Genomic DNA, 20,482 nt, shown 5'->3' with positions numbered 1-20,482 from the left:
CATTTGAGCAGTAACAGGTAGATTGGTCTGTGAATGTAGAAAACAGGTAAAATGTGACAGAATAACTAAAGCCAGATTTTTCAACCATCCTCTTTTTTTTTATTTCTTGTCTATCCTTTACCCTAACTGGGTGAAGAAAGGGGAATGGTCAAGTAAGGCATCAACAATTGTCTTCCTCCAGCCTTCTTCAGGTGTCTGTTATGTCTTCTATACACATTGTATATATGGCTCTGGCTGGAAGTACCCCACAAGGTGATGTAAAGGAATTATGTATAAAGTGCACCTGTTCTAGTAACTCATAGCAACCTTTTTGAGATCTGATTGGTTGCTGTTAGTTAGTAGATATGATGGGAAATGTGTGATTTTTAGTACTTTACTTCCCTTGTTTTATGTGCCCATGGAAACCCCTAAAGTTATTGGTGCCCACGTATGTTGGTGACCTTTGCCCCTGCTGGTCATGTGTTTTAATTTAAATCTTTGTTTTTATTACAAGATAAGTAAATAATCTGCATTTGCACATCATCCATGCACTGTTCTTTCTGCAGACATTCGTGCTCATGCACTGAAGTCTCAAACACATATATTCACTGTGACAGTGTTTGTTTCACAGCGGAAGCTAAAGTGAGGGAGGAACTGAGACACTGCGAGAGAGGAAGAGAGTGCAACATAGAGTCTGCAAGAAAGAGCTGCCCAGGATAAGAACAACTGCACAAGAGAGCAAGAGAAAGACTGTACCAACTGGGCAACAAGGTGCCACTAGTGTATGAGTAAGGCAGTGCAGATGCACCAACGAGAAATTTGGAGGTGCGGGGACTGCAAGAAGTGAGGAAGCAAAGACTGCATTAAAAATGAGAAGTATAGAGAGCAGTGTTTAGAGATTGAAATATGAAGGTAGAAACCAGTGATGTTGGAAGATGAGGGAGAGTGGGTGGGAGGAGAACTGTGAAAGGGGGAGGCAGAATTTTTTTTAAGGAGTAACGTGATAGGTAGATGGGAACTTGAATAGGAGAAGGAGTATTGTCCATTAGAGCACAGATGGAGTAGGGGACAAAGGTTATTATGAATAGGATACATAAAATAGGCAAGAACAGACATTAATTGAGTGTTCAGGATAAAGGGCTAGATTGCTGTAAGTCTGGTATAAGTGAGTGGTAGGCTAAGTTTGGAAAGTTGGAAAGATAGCAGAGATGTAGACTGAGGGGTAGGGGTAGTTGAGAGTGGGTTAAGCCTAGTTTGGAAAGATAGCTGAGATTTTAGTTAGAAAGTTGACATTGTACTGGAAGAGTTAGGCCACAGTTTGGCTGGAGAACTGATAAGGTACTAGAAGGGTTTGGTAAGATTAGTGAGGTTCTGAAGAGCTGAGAATGTGCTAGGACAGTTTGGTGGGATAAGTAAATGCTGATTAATGTAGGTGAGAATGTGCTAGGAGAGTTGGACATCAAACAGCAAACTGGCTTTAGATGAAAGCACCCAACGATTGGTGAGAGTGTTTCAGACTAACTGCAGGTGGCTAAGGTTCTGCGATGGATGGAGGAATCGTAAAGCAAGGGGCTCTGCACCTGCAACACCAGCAGCGATTTGGGAAGGTGAGTTTTGTATGACATGCTTTTGAACTGTAGACATACATTCAGACTGGGCCCTGCTTCTTAAATAGGCATGATTTAACTATAGTCAATGATCTTATTCCATGGCTCTATTCATTGGGCCCAAACACTACTATGTCAGCTGAGGACAGCAATTAGTGAATAATTCCTGACTTTTTCACTGAAATCTTTGACAATAAAACTCCAGAATTGTGAATTTTGTTTGAGACTTTGAGACCTCTAGTGCATAATGGCCAATGGTTTAGAGAGAACTGAGTGTCACTTGAAATTGGATACCATATGAAGAATCTCATACTTTTTTTGCAAGTTTTTCAGAACGTTTTGGGAAGCACCAGTGAGTGAGGACATAGTTAAAGTTATATAAGTTGGACTAAATTGTGCAAAACCATATGTTTAATACAGAATCTTACCCCCTTTGCAAAATATTTGATTACATTTTGATTATAATTTGAGAAAACCGAATAATGAGATTCAGCGCTGATAAAATGCAAGGCTATGTACATAGGTAGAAATAACATGAATGCTAGTTATATTATTATTATGATTCTTCACCAGAAATAATGGCTTTTTTCAATTGCTTTCCATTTTTTATTTTTTTACTGTTTTTCCAAAATTGAAATTTAAAGTTTGAATGACCTTGACGCTATTGTTTTAGTCGGACAGCCCAATGATCCAGCTGCAAATTCTGATCTGTTACATTTTGCTACATTAGTTGATACATTTCTCAGCAGTATCTCTGGAGTATTAGCGACTATTGTATCATTCTAACAGCTGCCTTTAATGAAACTCAGGGATTCCCCCTAAAGACAGCTCTTAACGCACCCTTAGGGCAGTTGTGCAACTTGTGTTGCCTCTGTCTGGTACACAGAATAACCACTGTGGTTATAAAATACAGCGAATAGGCTAGTCTAAATAAAATATAGGGAAGTTTGTAGACAATCAAACTGACAGCGTTATACGGAACTAGATTTTAATTTTTTGTTTAGTGTGTAGGAAACAGAGAAAACTTCCCTCTTGTAACCACGGCTGGCAATTACCAGGCATTTCTTGTTAAAGTGGAAGTACTATTCTGGAAAATTCTCCTGCTTAGGCAAGGAGGCTTTAAATCCTCAACTGGGTTATGTACTGAAACTGGGAAGGTGCAACGTGCAGAAATCATCACTGTCTAGTCAATGGCACCTTTAACAGACTCCAGGGAAGTATTGATGACACTATAGTGATGTGGTCAACACTTGTAAATACTGCCCAATATTCACTAAAACAAATAAAACATTTTTTTAAAATATATTTTTATTGGTTTCTGAGGTAAGGAAAATAAAGGGGGGTACAAAAATGAGAAAAAGGGGGAGGAAGGGGGGGAGGTCAAAGCCAAAGTACAAAGTATCCAAATCTCACAGTACATTTATATGTTAATACATTACATCATGTTAATAAACAGTGTTCTCCAGCAGGGTATGTCGCCAGTAGCAAGCAACTGGAAATACATAACAGTTCACCACATCCCAAAAAATGTTTTCCTTTGTATCTTAGGGGTATCAGAGTTCCCTAATTCTTAGGGTATCTACCTAGAGATGTGCCGAAAACATCCTTCTCTGGGCGTCAAAAGCTTTATATAATGGTCTCTATCTCTAAATAGTAACCATCTCAACCATATGTATCTATATTTTGAGTGTTGCTTGCTAGAGAAGGTGGATAGCTCCTCGAACTTTGCAATTTCATTGACTTTCATAACCCATTCCTTAACAGATGGAGGGATGGTAGATTTCCAAAGTCTAGGGATGAGTACCTTGGCGGCATTAAGTAGGTGTCGCTCTAATGAAATATCTGGGGATCCCTCTTCGTTCTCCATTTCCCAAAATAATAGTATTCGAGCGGGGGAATTGGGTAATTTCCTCCCTAAGATAACAGAGCAAAGCCGTAGAATCGTAGCCCAATATTCGGCTAGGCCGGGGCATTCCCAGAAGATATGTAGAAGAGAACCTACATTAGCTTTACATCTCCAACATTTGTTAATGACAGTGGGGTAAATGTGGTTCAACTAAATCGGTGTATAGTACCACCTGCACAAGATTTTATGGTTTAACTCTTGGATTTTACAACATCTAGAGCTGAACATTAGGTTAGCTATACCCCTCCTATGTAAATCTTCAGAGATTTCCAAGCCAAAATCTCTTTCCCAAGCCTTTATGAATGTCAGTTACTTCTTTTCCATCACAAACCCTAACATGTCATAAATAAGCAATATTGTATGTTTTGGAGGGATCGTCTTAATACATAGATTTTCAAACGGAGTTAGTTGTCTGCCCATCATTTTATTGCCCCCCAAGTAGGCATAGAAATGTTTAATTTGACAGTATTTATAATCTTGGAGGATTTCATTAGGTCTGGCTTGCTTAAGAAGGTCTAGGCTAGAAAGTTGTCCTTTCTCCAACACATGTACAAATTGAAGGTGGCCATCTACCAACCACGCGCGAAAGGCGTTAGGGATAAGTGCGGCTGGAAATGCCAGGTTGTTTGTAATTGGCATTAGAGGCGAAGGGAAAGATGTAATTTTGGGGGTTACATTTTACTTGGTCCCATGTCTTCAAAGTATTTTTGAGTAGTGGGTGCGAGTTATTGAATATCCTCAGGTGTATCTTATCTATCCAAGGCAGATGTATAAGGTGTGTGCCCGTAGATTGTTGTTCAATTTCAACCCAACCCTCGTTGTCCACATGGTAAGACCAATCAAGTATCCTATTGAGTATAGCCGCTTTAAGATAACGTGTGCAGTCTGGGAGAGCCAGGCCACCTTAAATTTTTTTCCTGTGTAGGATAGCTGATTTGATCCTTGGGGATTTGTCATTCCATATAAATTTGATAATGGAGGACTGAAAGGTCCTCCAATTACTAGGGTAGTAGAGTGGGACACATTGACACAGATAGAGCAAACGAGGCATAACATTCATTTTGATGACATTAATTCGGCCCACCCAGGACAGAGGTTGCTAAGACCAAGTTCGAAGATCTTTAACTAAAGTGTTGTGTAATTTCTTACAATTGATTTCCACCCATTCGTCATAGTCTTTTGTAATCGTATTGCCTAAATAAATAAGCTGTTTATGTGCCCAACTGTACGGGAAATTCTGAGAGAGCCCCTGAATCGTTTGAGGGTGGATAGATATATTTAGCGCTAAGGACTTGGAGTAGTTTATCTTGAAATTGCTTAACTTTCCAAATATTTCAAATAAATTATTTAAATTGGGGACTGAGATTAGAGGATTCGTTATGAAGAGAAGTAGGTCGTCTGCATAGGCTGCTATTTTATGTTGTCTATCCCTGATCTCAATGCCAGAAATGTCTAGATGAGACCTGATATGTATAAGAAGAGGTTCCAAGGCGAGGTCAAATAAAGTGGGCGAGAGAGGGCATCCCTGCCTGGTGCCATTTTTAATGTTTATGTAATCGGAAAGCACCCAGTTTACCCTGACTCTAGCTACAGGTCCATCATATAAAGACTGAATCCATTTACTAATGCGTTCACCCAAGCCAAATTTTGTAAGGCACCTAAACATGTATGTCCAGTTGACTCTATCAAAAGCCTTTTCGGCATCTGTGGACAGGAGCATGAGGGGGGTATTGGTATGCTTTGCGTAATGAAGTATATTGATAAATTTATTAGTGTTGTCTCTGGATTCTCTACCAGGGATAAAGCCAGTTTGGTCAAGACCAATCAAGGGGTTTAGTACTTTTTGTATTCTGAGAGCGACTATTTTTGCTAAGAGCTTTACATCAACATTTATCAGGGAAATGGGTCTGTAGCTGCCAGGATCTTCTGAGTTTTTGTTATATTTCAATAGTAGTGAAATATGTGCCTCCAAAGAGGTATAAGAAAGATGAGCGTCAGTTTGTAGAGCATTGAATGCTTTGGTCAAATGAGGGATAAGGAAATCCGAGCATGTTTTGTAATAACCTATAGTGTAACCATCCGGACCTGGGCTTTTGCCTGTCGGAGATGATTTAATCACTTGGGAAACTTCATCAGCAGTAATGTCTGCATCTAGAGCTAATTGCTGAGTTGAATTTAAGCAGGGGATAGTAACTGAGTTAAGAAATGTATCTATTGTGTCAGTATGAGGGATTCCATCAACTACTGTTGGGGAGTAAAGCTGGCCATAGATGCAAAGATCCGATCATACGAATCATCGTACGATCGGACTTTCCCATCTCCCGACCCGCCACTAACCATTCAGATCAAAGTCTTACCAGTCAGATCAAAAAAAGAACAGATCAGCAATGTTCTGCCCCTGACAGAAATCATACTATATCTATGTCCAACCAAAGCTAGTGACAGTCTCCCACTGAAAATCGTACGATCGGCAATACACGCAGAGATATTATCGGCAGCCGACAGAAATTTTCTAACCTGTCCGATCAACCAATTCCAGGCTTGGAGGAAAGTTTTGGTTGCATAAAAACCATATTGTACTGCCAAACAGAGCCCCCTGTAGGCTGACAGTCCACATGGGGGCTACCAAATAGCCAATCACAGCCCTTGAATTGGCACCCCAGGAAGTTTTTGCATGCCTGTGTTGCTCCCCAACTCTTTTTATTTTTGAATTTGGCTCACGGGTAAAAAAGACCCCTGCCTTAGCCTATAAGAAATATATCAATGTAGTAGGGCTTTGGATTTTTTTTAAACTTAGCAAATTTGGCAAAACAACTACACCATAAAGTGGGCGCATAAAGGTTTAATAATTAATATTATTCTATCCATCATATGACTTGTGAATGCATTTTCTAGAAATATGAATGAATTCAGTTAATTGCAGGTGCTGGGTGCTCAAATAAAATAAAGCTGGTAAGGTCTAGCACTATGAAAGCTTTGTATCTCTGCAGGAAATAACTGAGCATCTTTTCTTATTAAGCAGGGCTGTCCAACTGGCACATCCGGCCTGTGACACCCCCCCCACCTAGTGTGGCACGCAACATGAAAGTCTGCTTGCTGTGACCGCTTACCTTGTGTAAACTTTAAAATGTATCAGTACTGAGATTAACTGGCCCCTGCATTGTTTATACCTCAAATTCATACTGTAAAATCCTGCATTGTTCACACCCCTAATGCCCTGTACTGTTAACAAATGTTAAGTTCACACCTGAGCCAGACTGATCGTGCCCACATTGTTCACCTGTTCATACCTACTGCATACAAACGGCTGGAGGAGCACCAGCATTGTGTCACTGTATGTAGTACAATATGTACTGTTCATCTTAGAGTGGTCCTGAGTTTCCCACATCTGCTGCTATATTCTGCCTTCCCTATGCTCCCTGTGTGTTTGCCATACTCTGTCTGCCCTATGATCCCTGTGTGTACCATACTCTGCCTTCCCCATGCTCCCTGCGTGTGCCATACTCTGCCTTCCTTATGCTCCCTGTGTGTATCATAATCTGCCTTCCCTATGCTCCCTGCGTGTGCCATACTCTGCCTTCCTTATGCTCCCTGTGTGTATCATACTCTGCCTTCCCTATGCTCCCTGTGTGTGCCATATTCTGCCTGTCCTATGCTCCCTGTGTGTGCCATACTCTGTCTGCCCTATGCTCCCTGTGTGTATCATACTCTGCCTTCCCTATGCTCCCTGTGTGTGCCATATTCTGCCTGCCCTATGCTCCCTGTGTGTACCATACTCTGCCGTCCCTATGCTCCCTGTGTGCACCATATTCTGCCAGCCCTATGCTCCCTGTGTGTGCCATACTCTGTCTGCCCTATGCTCCCTGTGTGTACCATACTCTGCCTTCCCTATGCTCCCCATGTGTGCCATATTCTGCCTTCCCTATGCTCCCTGTGTGTGCCATACTCTGCTTGCCCTATGCTCCCTGTGTGTGCCATATTCTGCCTGCCCTATGCTCCCTGAGTGTGCCACACTCTGTCTGCCCTATGCTCCCTGTGTGTGCCATACTCTGCCTTCCCTACGCTCCATTAGTGTGCCATACTCTGCGTTCCCTATGCTCCCTGTGTGCCATACTCTGCCTTCCCTATGTTCCCTGTGTGTGCCATACTCTGCCTTCCCTATGCTCACTGTGTGTGCCATACTCTGCCTGCCCTATGCTCTCTGTGTGTGCCATACTCTGCCTTCCCTATGCTCCCTGTATGTGCCATACTCTGCCTTCCCTTTGCTCCATGTGTGTGTCATACACTGCCTGTGGGAAATGAGTCTGGTAGTGTTTGTTAGCATTTGGAAAATGTTATTGTGGGTGTTAAACCATGTGTTCAGGGGTGTTCCACAGGGGAGGATGCAGCGTATGGATTTAAGGGTATGTTTTAATATGATTTAAATGTTTCACATATAAGTGATAAGTTATATCCCTGCAGTGAGCACCAACCATTTGTTTTTTTGGTGTGCTACCACCATTAATGTGGATATGGTCTTAAAAGTATTTATGGTTACATGGGTGTGGTTTAAAAACAAGGAGTGGTCAACACTGGCTCCCATTATCAGCCCCGCCACGTAGGCCAGATAAATTCTGACCCTCTGTACCACAAAAGTTGGGCAACACAGTTATAAAGTATCTTGATTAAAATATGTGCTCTGCCACCCCCGGGAGAATCAGTAGTAATAGCAAAGCTAGGCCACTGATTTTGGTGGATCCTCAGCAAATGCCCGTTTTGTTAATTTATTAAAGCGACCCCAAGATTCGACCGATTTTAGCGTACGATCGAACGATTTTTATTCGATGTGTAAAGACTTTAAAAAAGTTTCTAGAAGGTCCCCATAGGCTAACATAGCAATTCGGCAGGTTTAATTTGGCGAAGTATTGAAGTCGAAGTTTTTTTAAAGAGGCAGTACTTCGATTATCGAATGGTCGAATATTCGAACGATTTTTACTTCGAATCGAAGTCGAAGTAAATTCGAAGTCGTATCCTATTCGACGGTCGAAGTATCCAAAAAATTACTCTGAATTTCGAATTTTTTTACTTCGAAAATTCCCTCTAATTCACTTCGACCCTTGATAAATCTCGAATCTAACTGTCTTTGCGCATCCTATATAGTCAGTTAAGTAACTATAGGTTTGCTTGGCTGCTGACTCTGACTTTAAGAGAAAGATATGTTAAGCCAGGATCCTGGTATCTGCAGTGTAAAATAGGTAATATCTAAAAAAAAAGACAAAGAAAAATATGAACTGGGCATCCAGGATTTAATGCTAAGGGAACAGGGAGCATTTTTTTGCAGGCTGAAAGAAGCAGATCCGCTCCTGAAAATGCCTGCTTTCGTGTTTTCAACCCAACTCCATGTAGCTACATGCAGGCTGAAGTTGTGATTGTCAATAAAACTACAGGGAGACAACACTCCATGTGCCTCAGCCCTAAGTATTTGCTTCCTCAATTTCAAATTGCTACACTGACTTTCGCTTCTTCTCTGACTTTTGCACTACTGTTTGGTTGGTAAAGTAATTTACAGTAGCAACCGTAAAGAAGTATGAGTGCCAGACTGGACAATATACAGTATTAGGTTATGAATAAAGTACATGGTGGAACTATTTACATGGATCTGACATGAGATCTGAAAGCAATTTACTGTAGCAACCGTAAAGAAGTATGAGTGCCAGGCTGGACAATACATTAGGTTATGACTGAAGTACTTGGTGGAACTCTTTCCATGGATCTGACATGAGATCTGAAAGCAATTTTCAGTAGCAACTGTAAAGAAGTACGAGTGCCAGGCTGGACAATACATTAGGCTATGTATGAAGTACATAGTTACATAGTAAAATCGGGTTGAAAAAAGACAAAGTGCAGAAAGCCAGCATCCATACACACACCCCTCCATACCCTCACATGGTGGAACTATTTCCATGGTTCCTCCATAAGAACTGAAAGCAATTTACTGTAGCAACTTTAAAGAAGTATGAGTGCCAGGCTGGAAAATACATTAGGCCATGAATGAAGCACATGATGGAACTATTTCCATGGTTCCTCCATAACATCTGAAAGTAATTTACTGTAGCAACCTTAAAGAAGTATGAGTGCCAGGCTGGACAATACATTAGGCTATGAATGAAGTACATGGTGGAACTCTTTCCATGGATTCACCATGAGAACTAATTATTGGCCTGGACATTTGGAACAGAATAACTTGGGTGGCCAAATCAAGCAATCCCTTCATCTGGTCAACTTTCCAAATGTTACGTGCTGCAGTACACAGGACAGTTGAATGCACTTTTATTTCACACTAATCCCACCTTCTTGGTTTGGTGGCCGTAAAAGAATGCAGTTAATCATATTAACATTCTGAACTACCCCCCCCCCCCCCCGTAAAATAAAATCTTATGTGAAAGTGGCAATTAGGGAAGGGGACAGGCCCTGTTTATACCAAATGAATGATCTCTGTTTTAGAATAACACTCCTGATTCCAAGGGGTAGGAGGTAAGATTTCCTGTAACCTGCAGTAGGCTGTACATCATGCTAAATCTTTATTGTAATGGGGACTAACAATTTAAAATTGTTGTATGTCACACACTCTGTTCTGACAGTGTCATCTTTGTGTGTCCCTACAGAAGTGGAAGAAGGTGTGGGCAGTGCTTTATGAGGCTACCTGCTCGGGCCTAGCACGCTTGGAAATGTTTGAGGGCTCCCAACCCCCAGACAGTGGGCGCAAGCCAGAGTGCTGGAAGCTTCTGCAGCTTAGTGAATGCGTCAGTGTATCAGAGCGCAATGGGGAAGGCAGCCCAAAAGACACTCGTTCCTTCTGCATTGAGACTGCCCAAAGAGTGTACCTGCTTGCCAGCGAGACGTCTGAACAGCCGGGCTGGGTGAAAGCTCTCTGCAGTCTGGCATTCCCTCAGGTGGGTATGGAGCACAGCAAGCAAGTTCCCCTAGCCAATAGGCTTTTACACACTAAGGACCAAATTCAATTTAGTAAGAAAAGGGTTTATCAAGGGAAAAGTCATGGACGAGATTAAATTTGAGATGCCATTTAATTCAGTAAAACTCATCTCACTGTTTATCACTTGAAAACTCTGTTGAAGTCTATGGAGAAAAAATTGGAATGAATTTGGAGAAAAGTTTTTTTTCAATGTAATTGACAGTATTATTTTAATATCGGCACTGGCCTTGAGACCCTTTTTTCCGGCCGGGCCGGTTAAATACCAGCTGGGTGGCATCCCTACCTGAAATTGAATCTCATCCATGAGTTTTCTGGTAGTAATAAACTATGAGATAAATTTTCCTCACTGAGTTGAATCTGGCCGTTTGGGAGAAAACCGGAACTAAAATTGGAAAAAAGTGTTTTCTCCTCGAATTAAGCACAAAACAAAAACTGTGGTATCGTGTTAGCCAGTAGCAAAAATGACAAATAAAAAAACAAAAAGCTTGCAATGTATTTTTTTAATTGTTAGCCAATATAGGTATAATTTCTACAATACTTTTTGTATTTGTTTGTTTTTTTATTTGTTATTTCTCCTCTAATTGAATCTCTTTCATGAGTCCTGCAGAGGTCCAATTGGAACGACCCATACCTGACCCAGACCCGCTGACCCATAACCTATCCCTCACCCACCCAACACATCCCCCTACTCAGAGCCCCTACCCAACCTGGACTCTATAAATTAAACTTACCTTACCCACGAAATCGGAAGTGATGTCACTGTGGAGTGGAAGTGGCATCACTCTGGCACTCATTCATCTTGAAAGGTACCAAAACATTTGCCTACAGCACTACGGAGGGTGGGAGAGACTAGTTCCGCACATTTCCTGGGTACCCAGGCAGGTTCACTGCGAACTACCTGTATGGTCAGGGAATCAGGGATTTTTTACCCAAACCCGACCGCTTTGAATTTATTCTGTTGTACCCGCCAGTACCCGACCTGGTGTAGGACGCTACCATGAGATAACTTTTTCTCACTGAAGCCAGATAAAATTCAACAAGAAAAACTCATCCATGGGAAAAACTGGGACCTGAATTAGGAGAAAGCTTTCTCTCTTCAAACTGAATCTCACCCATAAAATGTTTTCTCATCACCTTGGAACTGGCCCAGTAGTCAGAACTGTTGCTGTGCATAGGATCAGTCACAGTAGCTCAGGAATCTATGACTTACAGTTCTCTTGCTGATACTGAACTGCATCCCCCAGCCCTACCAGCCAATTGCTGGCTATGAGGAGTGCTGATCCTCCCATTCACCTTGTGAAGATATAGACCTTTATAAACTATGTGCCAGGGTTTTCTATTTGTAGTTTACACAGTTTTTTAATGTCTTTATTTGCACCAAAAAAAAGATAATAAACATCGTTTTTTACAACTTGGCTGGTATGAAAAAAGCTTCAAAAGTTAAAGTTAATTACACAAGAGCATGGGAAAGTGTTCTGCATAATCTAAAGGGGGAAACAAAGCCCCCAAACATTTTAAAATGAGCTTTTGAGAGCCATTGGTCACCTCTCTTCCAGAGATTGAGGATTGCTGCAGGCCAGGCAGCTCACTATGCTCTGGATATTGATTTTTCTGGAGACTTTTTTCATGTTAGAGAGCTTTAAAATTCTTATTAAAAACATTTTGGTTTTAAAAAGAAAAGAACAATTTTAGGCTGCGAGTGCTGAATGGGTTTCCTTTTAACATCCTGCTCTGTGTCACTTCAGCCACCCAATTCCTGTGAAGACCAGTGCTGTTTGACAGCTAAGCAGGCTACATTTTTCCGCTGTAGAAAGAAGTGTTAGAAAACAATTTGCGGGTGAGAAATGTATAAAAGAGAGGAATAGAAAACAATCTCAATATATATATGGTATAATTTCAGCAGGGTGGGATGGTTGTAACTGACCCACTTTCAGGGTTGGGGTTACCAGGGTCCAAAGGAAGGTTGAAGCCCCTTAAATTATTTTGAGGGCCTCTATAGTTTGATGGTTGATTTTGGCTAATGAAGATGGTAAGTTCCCCTGGCTTCTTTAAAGATCATCTTGCACTTTTAGGAAGTCCCTCGTATGTAAATCCTAGGACATAACAGTATCTGTTTTCGTACCTACAATGGCCAAGACTTCTGTGCTCCAGCAACAATGGACTGCTAGAAGATAGTTACTACTAACTTTCGTATGGATGTATCCAGCCACCAGACTTCCTAAAATGCTTCTCAGTGAGCCACACCAGTATCATTCCCTGGATATTCAGGATAATATTCCAGAGATTTTTAAAAGGGTGTGACATTAACCATAAACGAGTGATTTTAAGTTAACATTTAAATGGCTATTTCTAAGCAACTTTTCAATTGAACTTCTTTTTATTTTTTTTATAGTTTTTTAATTATTTGCCTTCTTCTTTTGACTTTTTCCAGCTGTCAGATGGGGGTCACTGACCCCATCTAAAAATGAATGCTTTTTAAGGCTACACATTTATTGCTAAATTTTTTACTTTCTATTCAGGCCCTATCCTATTCATATTCAAATCTATAATTCAAATCAATGCATGGTTGCTAGGGTAATTTGGACCCAGCAGCCAGATTGCTGAAATTGCAAGCTGGATAGTTGCTGAATAAAAAGCTAAATAACTCAAAAACCACAAATAATAAAAAAATGAAAACCACTTGGACATTGTCTTTGAATATCACTTTCTACATCATATGAAAAGTTTCTTCATAGATGGACAACCATTTTAAGGAATCCAAATGGCCTAAGAACCAATAAGAGTTTATTTTGAGTTTGGGCAGAAGAAAGTTTGTTGAGTTTTGCAATAATCTGAAAAATATACATCTGTTAAAACTGGACTGTCCAGGTGAAACCAGACAGTTGGTAACCCGTAACCGAGGGAACCGCTTCTCTGGGGTGCCGCATCAGGGGGGAGCACGGACAAGAATTCCCCCGGAACATAACAATGCCCAGCCTGCCCCCAACTTTGTAGGTCCAGCCCACCCCCAATTCCACAGGTCCAGCCCACCCCCAATTCTGATAGGCCCAGCCCGGCTCCAACCTGACTGAGCCCACTTCCAACCTGAATCAGTCCAACCTGCCCAGTGTCAGACTGGCCCAACTGGAACCAGGAAAATTCCCGGTGGGCCCAGGTGTTAGTGGGCCTCTTGCTTCTAAATATTTAACCTATTTCATAGTCATTCCTTATTTCTTTATGGGACAAAGAGGCTTAATAATTGAAGAATAGAGTATAGTAAGTAGACATAAAAGACTAGGAGAATAAAGAAGGGAGGAGGAATAATAATTTGGAAAGCGGTCTAAGGTTTTCTGTTGGGCCCTTGCCATCCCAGTCTGTCACTGAATCTGCCCCAACCTCGATTGGCCCAGTCCACTCTCCTATTTCCTTCCTCTCTCTCTCTCATGCCCCTATTTCCTCCCTCTCTCTTGTGCCCTATTTCCTCCATCTGTGTGCCCCTATTTCTTCCTTTTTCTCTCTTTGTTACCCTGTGTGCCCCTATTTCTTCCTTTCTCTCTCTCTCTCACACCCTGTGTTCTCCTATTTCTTCCTCTCTTTCTCTCTTAACCTTTATTTTCTCTCCCTTTCTCTCTCTTACCCTGTGTGCCCTTATTTCCCCTCTCTATGTGCCCTATTTTCTCCCTGTTTCTCTCTTACCATATGTGCCCCTATTTCCTCTCTCTCTCTTACTCTTGCCCTGTGAGCCCCTATTTACTCCTTCTCTCTCCTGTCTTTGCCCCTATTCGCTCCCTGTTTCCTGTTCCTTTGGGCCCTTAATCTTTCATACACCGTGTGCCCCTGTTTCCTCCCTCTCTCTCTCTTCCCCTATGTTCCCCTATTTCATTTATATCTTGGTCCTGTATGCCCCTATTTTCCTATATACTTGGTGTGTCAGTAGTCGCTGCCTCTGAGGGCCTGCCAAAATAGTTCCAATTAGGCCCCACATTTGATAGGACCGGCCCTGAGAGGGAGAGCCAACAGTTCTCTGTTGCTTTTTTTGATTACATACCTACAGCTAGTTGGGAAACTGCATCCTGGGCTGCATTTACTAACTTCAGAACAGGCAGATCTTCACCTATTGGTATTTTTATGGTACTAAGCAGTGATGGGCGAATTTGGGGCATTTCGCTTCTCCGAAAAATTCACGAATTTCCCGTGAAATGGCGAAAATGTCGCGAAAATGCGAATTTTTGCGGCGGTTTTGCGAATTTATTCGCCAGCGGCGAAACTCGGGAATTCGCTGCAAATTCGCCCATCACTATTACTAAGAGCCAGATTCAATGCAGTAAGAAAAAGTTATCTTATGGTTTATCACGTGAAAACTAATGGGCGAGATTCAATTCAAGGATAAAAAACTTTTCACCTAATTCAGTTTCAGTTTTTTTCCCATAGACTTCAATAGAGTTTACATGTGAAAAACCATGAGATAACTTTTTTTCACTGGATTGAATCTGGCCCAAAGCCAGATACAACTGAACGAGAAAAACTTATACACTCCATTGAAGTTTTTCTAAATTTTATTGCATCTTAAACTGAATCTTGTCCATGATTTTTCATGTGATAAACCTTTTTCTCACTAAATGTAATCTGGCCCTTTATTTCAACAACACAGTACATTAGGCAGGACACAAACTAGTAATTAAAAAGTCTTATTTATAAGGAGTAAGCCAGTTCTGCTGGGCCTTTGCACAATATGAATAAGCTGGACCCATCTTGATACAAGGGGCCAGATTCAATTCACTGAGAAAAAGTTTTCTCAAGGTTTATCACGTTAAAACTCATGGACAAGATTCAATTTGAGATGCAATTCAATTAAAAAATGTATTTCACTGTTTACCATGTGAAAACTCTATTTAAGTAACTGAATTAGGAGAAAAAAATATTCTCCTCGAATTGAATAGCGACTATGAGTTTTCACATGATAAACCATGAGATAACTTTTTCTCATTGAATTGAATCTGGCCCAAAGTTGGAATATGGTGTTGGACATTGTTATTACTGAAAGCCCTCAACAATAATATTCCACCTTTGGGATGAAGTGGAGTTTAAAAAGCCAGATATTGAATTTAGAAGCATCCCCACACATATAAACATCCCCCCCCATATACTTTTTCTGCACAGTGGAAAACTGACCACTGTGTTTGTCTGAGGTTTAGTAAATACAACCATTTATAACAAGTTGGGCTTGGCAAGGAGGCAGGGCAGGGGATGTTTGGATAAGTGGAAAGCAAAGAAAGCAAAGAAAAACTGCCTTGAAAGAAAACTTTGTAGAGCCCAGCTAACTTTCCATGAGCTGAAGTTAAGGCTCCACTGTGTTATCAGCATACCTCCCAGCTTTACTAAGTAAAGAACTGGAGTTTTTAGGCCATACCCCCAAGGCAGATATTTCCTTTACGTATTAGGTCTATGGTGCACATAGCCACCTATGATTCCTTCAGATGACTTAATTGGTAACAAAATGACACTACTAGTGCTGGGGATTCTTGGCTTGGCAATGCCGTTATTTATGTTCTGATGCCTACAAGAACTTAAAACCAGAAGCAACATTGCTGCCTATCTATATATAATCACTTGTATTAATAGAAGCCATCTTTCTTCCCAGGATCCTTTGCCTCTGGAGAGGAAGACCAGTCAGCCTGCCCAGTCAGGTCTCCATCTGCAGGAAAATGAGCTCTACAGCACTACCCGAGAGACTGGTAAGACCCTTTGCTGGGGAAGAAGATGGGGTTGAAAATGAGAGGCTCGGGGATCAAAAATGGCTAAAGTATTCAGGACTTATCACACATGTGGATTTGTGTCTGCAATCTTCACCTCTTACTTCAAGACAATTTCCACCCTTAGACGCCATAGACGCAAAGATCTGATCATACGAATCGAGGATTCGTAGGATTTTGGGACCGTGTGTAGAGAGTCCCAACATTTTTCGTACGGCGGAGATCGGTCGTTTCGTCGATCGGACAGGTTAAAAGATTTCTGTCGGCTGCGGGTAATATCTCTGCATGTATTGCCGATCGTACAATTTTCAGAGGGAGACTGTCACTAGATTTTGTCGGACATAACTTTCCTATGATTGCTGTCAGGGGCAGAACATCGGCTGATCTGTTCTTTGTAGGGATGCACCGAATCCACTATTTTGGATTTGGCCGAACCCCCGAATCCTTCGCAAAAGATTCGGCCGAATACCGAACCAAATCCGAATTTGCATATGCAAATTAGGTGTGGGAAGGGGAAAACTTTTTTTACTTTTGTGACAAAAAGTCACTCGATCTCCCTCCCGCCCCTAATTTGCAGATGCAAATTAGGATTCGGACTTGGTTCAGCCGGACAGAAGGATTCGTCTGAATCCAAATCCTGCTGAAAAAGGCTGAATCCCGAACCGAATCCTGGATTCGGTGCATCCCTAGTTCTTTGCTACTTTATTTGATTGGAATGGTTAGTAGCAGGTCGGGAGATGGGGAAGTCCGATCGTACAATGATTCGTACGATTGGATCTTTGCGTCTATGGCCAGCTTTACACCAATTCATTTTGAGTAAGAGTTCTTAAATTCATAGCCCTACTAGGAAGCCTTCAACTCTCCATGGAAAATGTACTCCAAGTTGAGTAACACTGATATATACTGTTATGTCCATATTACATTATCGTATATCATTTCTATGGTATGTTGGGCTGTTGACTTCAGAGGCAGGCAAACTAAAGCCCAAAATGCCGCCCCTTCCCAGTAGCTACTGCCTTTATCAGCATCTGCTATAGTGATTAACCTGTCTAAAGGTGAATTTGCTTTATTAAACTTTCCCACTCTTTCTAACCAACAGCTGCTTCTTGCAGTATTCATGACCCCAAACAGCTGCCTTAATTCTCTGTAGACTTATTTCTGAGGGATCTGGTCTCTTCCTGGTACAGTAGAACTGCTTGGCTTGAGGTAAAGTCGGTACATGTCTTAAATGCTTGTCTTGTACAATGATAGCCTCTCCACCAAATTATTACCCAGAAATGGAAGGTCCATCATTTTAATGAGCAGAGATAGATCTACAATATATTAAAAGTTGATACTTCCCCTGAATGAGAGCATGAATAAGATATTTCTCAAGAAAAAAAAACCCCTTGAGTATTTGAAAGGTTTGGTAGTAGAAATTAAATGTATCATGGCTTGATGTTCAGTGCCAAGAAGGCATAATTTCTTGGGTTATCATATCATAACATTGCAGTGGAACATGTAAGTGACTTTCAACTATCTCCTATTCTCATACAGGGTTTGTGGTGCGAATTAGACCTACAGAAGCATCAATTCGCTGTGGTCTCAATGGAATCTACACATTGTCAGCTGAGAACAGCTGCCTCTCTCTAAGGGACCGCCAAACAGGAGGCTCCCTGTATAGCTGGCCTTACCCTTATCTGAGGAGATTTGGCAGAGATAAGGTGAGAAATGCTCCACCATTTGACTCCAACACTGTGGTGAAGGTTACAGATCACATGAAAAATCAGGAACACATATTAAAAAGATGTGCAATTAGGGTAGCCCTAGATTTTCTAGGGGTAACCACTATTATTCAGAAAACCTGGTAACCTTAACCTAGACTCTCAGCGTTTTGCATAATGTCAGCTTCACTTGTGAATATCAATTGCAATGCTTCTGAGGCAGGGAAACATATTGTCTTTCGTAAATAAACATAGTAGTTCCTGGTCCTTCAACAATTATACATCTAATATTGCCATGGGCTAGATCTTGATTAGGTTAAACTGGGGGGAGAGGGTCCTTGAAGTAATAAATCTCAGAACCACTCAGATGCTCTGTCTATATCAAGCCCGGTGATCCATTTGTGCTCAGTCTGATGGCATTCTATTTGTTAAACCTGTGCCCAAAACCTATAACTGGAACGTGAAACTGCTTTATATTAACCTTGCCCTCTAAGGTTAGACTGAAACTCTATTATGGACTGTTACCCGCATATCTAGTAATAATGTGATTGGACATTTAATATGAGACTGCTTCCCACTTAACCAGAACTCTGTTTTCCATCTTTATTGTGGGACAACTGTTCCTCCTTCCTAATATCACACTGTTTCCCCTATACATGAAACACTAATATGAGCTGTTATCCACATACCCAGTAATAATGTGAGACTGCTTCCCACACATAGACCTTTATTCTAAGACTGCTTACCCAGAACTGTAATGAAAGTCTGGTTTCCACATATGCACAGTTTAATGGTGCATATGCTTTTCCTCCTTCTTTATGTTAGACTGCTTCCTTACTATATAAACTCTAATATGAACTCTTTCCTACATACCCAGTAATAATGTGAGGCTTCTTCCTATATGCATGGAAACTCATTGCGAGACTGCTTCCTGCTTGCCCAGAAGATCAGATTATTTCCCCACAATACAGCATTCTGACATTTTTTTATATTCCAAACAGAGCATGTTCTCATTTGAAGCTGGCCGCCGTTGCGCTTCTGGTGAAGGAAGCTTTGAGTTTGAGACTTCTCTTGGCAGTCAAATTTTCCAAGCAATAGAATGTGCTATCAGTGCACGCAGTGGAAAAGAGCAAGTGACTGAAGAACAACAATCAGCTACCAGAAAAAGAACCACCTCACTTTTACCTAAAGGCCCTGCGGTTCCAGTGCCATGTCCTCAGAGCAGTGTGATTGGCAAGCCTACCATTCAGGAGAGTGAATATGCAGTACCCTTTGATAAGGTGGCTCAAAATCTCTTAGCTACTGGTTTTGGAGGTCTTTTAGGACCCCAGTTTCCTCCCCAAAGAAAGCATCCAAAAGCTCGTCAGGCAGAGCCCATATACGATGAGCCTGGAACTCCTCAGAATCCTGTTTATGATGATCCAGACGGGATAAGGTCTGAGGCCTGGAAGACTCAGGCAACTGATGCTCATGAAGCTGGTTATGAATACCCTTATTTACCGGGATGGGATGATTATGCAGTGCCCAGAGGCTCTGGTGCTGATGGGGAGCAGCAAGGAGAGGCAGAAGAATGGGGGAAAGAAGGAGAAAGGGAATATGATAATATTACATTAAAGGGTGGGAATGAGAACTGAGGGGGAACTTTGAATCTCAATTGCGCCAAATTTGAATAGTGCTCTTGTAGGTACCACCCTGGCACTGTGATTGATTTACAGGACAAAGTTTTACTGCTACTTTTCAAAAAAAATGGGCTTTCCAACTTTCTTAAACCTTGGAGATCTTTGATCAAGAAATTATTGCAGTTGGGGGACAGTTAGCCAACACCAGAATTCAGCTGAATCTAAAAATTAGGTTCTGGTGAATATTTGTGATTTGTGCTACTACTATCTAACTGTTGGCCAATAAATGTGTACGTCCACTTTTTTATACTCATTTGAAATTCTTGTCTTAGTAATAAAGGGCATTTCCAGGTATGATATAAATGTATGTGTGTGACCAAGGGCAAACCTGCTCATCTGGTGACCAAAGAGGTGGGACAAATTGGTTGTCAGTTGTTTGATCCTCGGCCAACAATCGTATTGGGTATGTACCGACCCTGGTCCAGGCTTTCAGATACTTAACCAGCCCTGACCAAATATTGTTTAGGAAGGCTAAGGCTTTGGCCCAATACACAGACTAAGAGACTGCTGACTTGCTCAAAAGTGGCCAAGTTGGTAGTTTAAGTTTCAAATACACAAAAAACTCAGGATATATTGGGCTGCTCCCCAAATATAAGCACGACCATACCCTGATCTGCCTTAAACCCCACCCACTGTTTAGTAAGCCTCTGCCCATTTGGGATGCCCCCAGCTGGCAATTATAGACACACATTAGTACAGTGTGTGGTGTTGATGCAAATAGCCTGTAGATGTCACTGTGCTCATACTTATACTGTGCATACTTCCTGGTAGCTTAAACATGAAAGTGAAAGCTTACTGTTGTGTAATGCGTGCATGACTCTGCTAATAAAGCACTGTTACACTCTACTCATCCTCGGCTACCCAAAACATAACAAATGGCAACAAGGATGGCTCTTCTACCTC

General features: G+C 41.5%; 1 protein-coding gene across 1 annotated transcript; it reads left to right on the top strand.

Annotated features, from left to right (window-relative positions):
* Nucleotides 1–499: 499 nt before the first annotated feature.
* dok2.L (docking protein 2 L homeolog) lies at nucleotides 500–19,828 on the top strand. The gene is made up of 5 exons (XM_018253507.2): nucleotides 500–1,586; nucleotides 10,137–10,424; nucleotides 16,086–16,179; nucleotides 17,734–17,900; nucleotides 18,902–19,828. Exons 1-5 carry the CDS (start codon nucleotides 1,524–1,526, stop codon nucleotides 19,532–19,534), a joined length of 1,245 nt encoding a protein of 414 aa, XP_018108996.1. The 5' UTR covers nucleotides 500–1,523; the 3' UTR covers nucleotides 19,535–19,828.
* Nucleotides 19,829–20,482: the final 654 nt, after the last annotated feature.

This window comes from Xenopus laevis, chromosome 3L (assembly GCF_017654675.1).
Source record: "Xenopus laevis strain J_2021 chromosome 3L, Xenopus_laevis_v10.1, whole genome shotgun sequence".
NCBI lineage: Eukaryota > Metazoa > Chordata > Amphibia > Anura > Pipidae > Xenopus > Xenopus laevis.
Note: the sequence above shows the minus strand (reverse complement) of the source record. Positions and strands in the feature narration are given on the sequence as shown.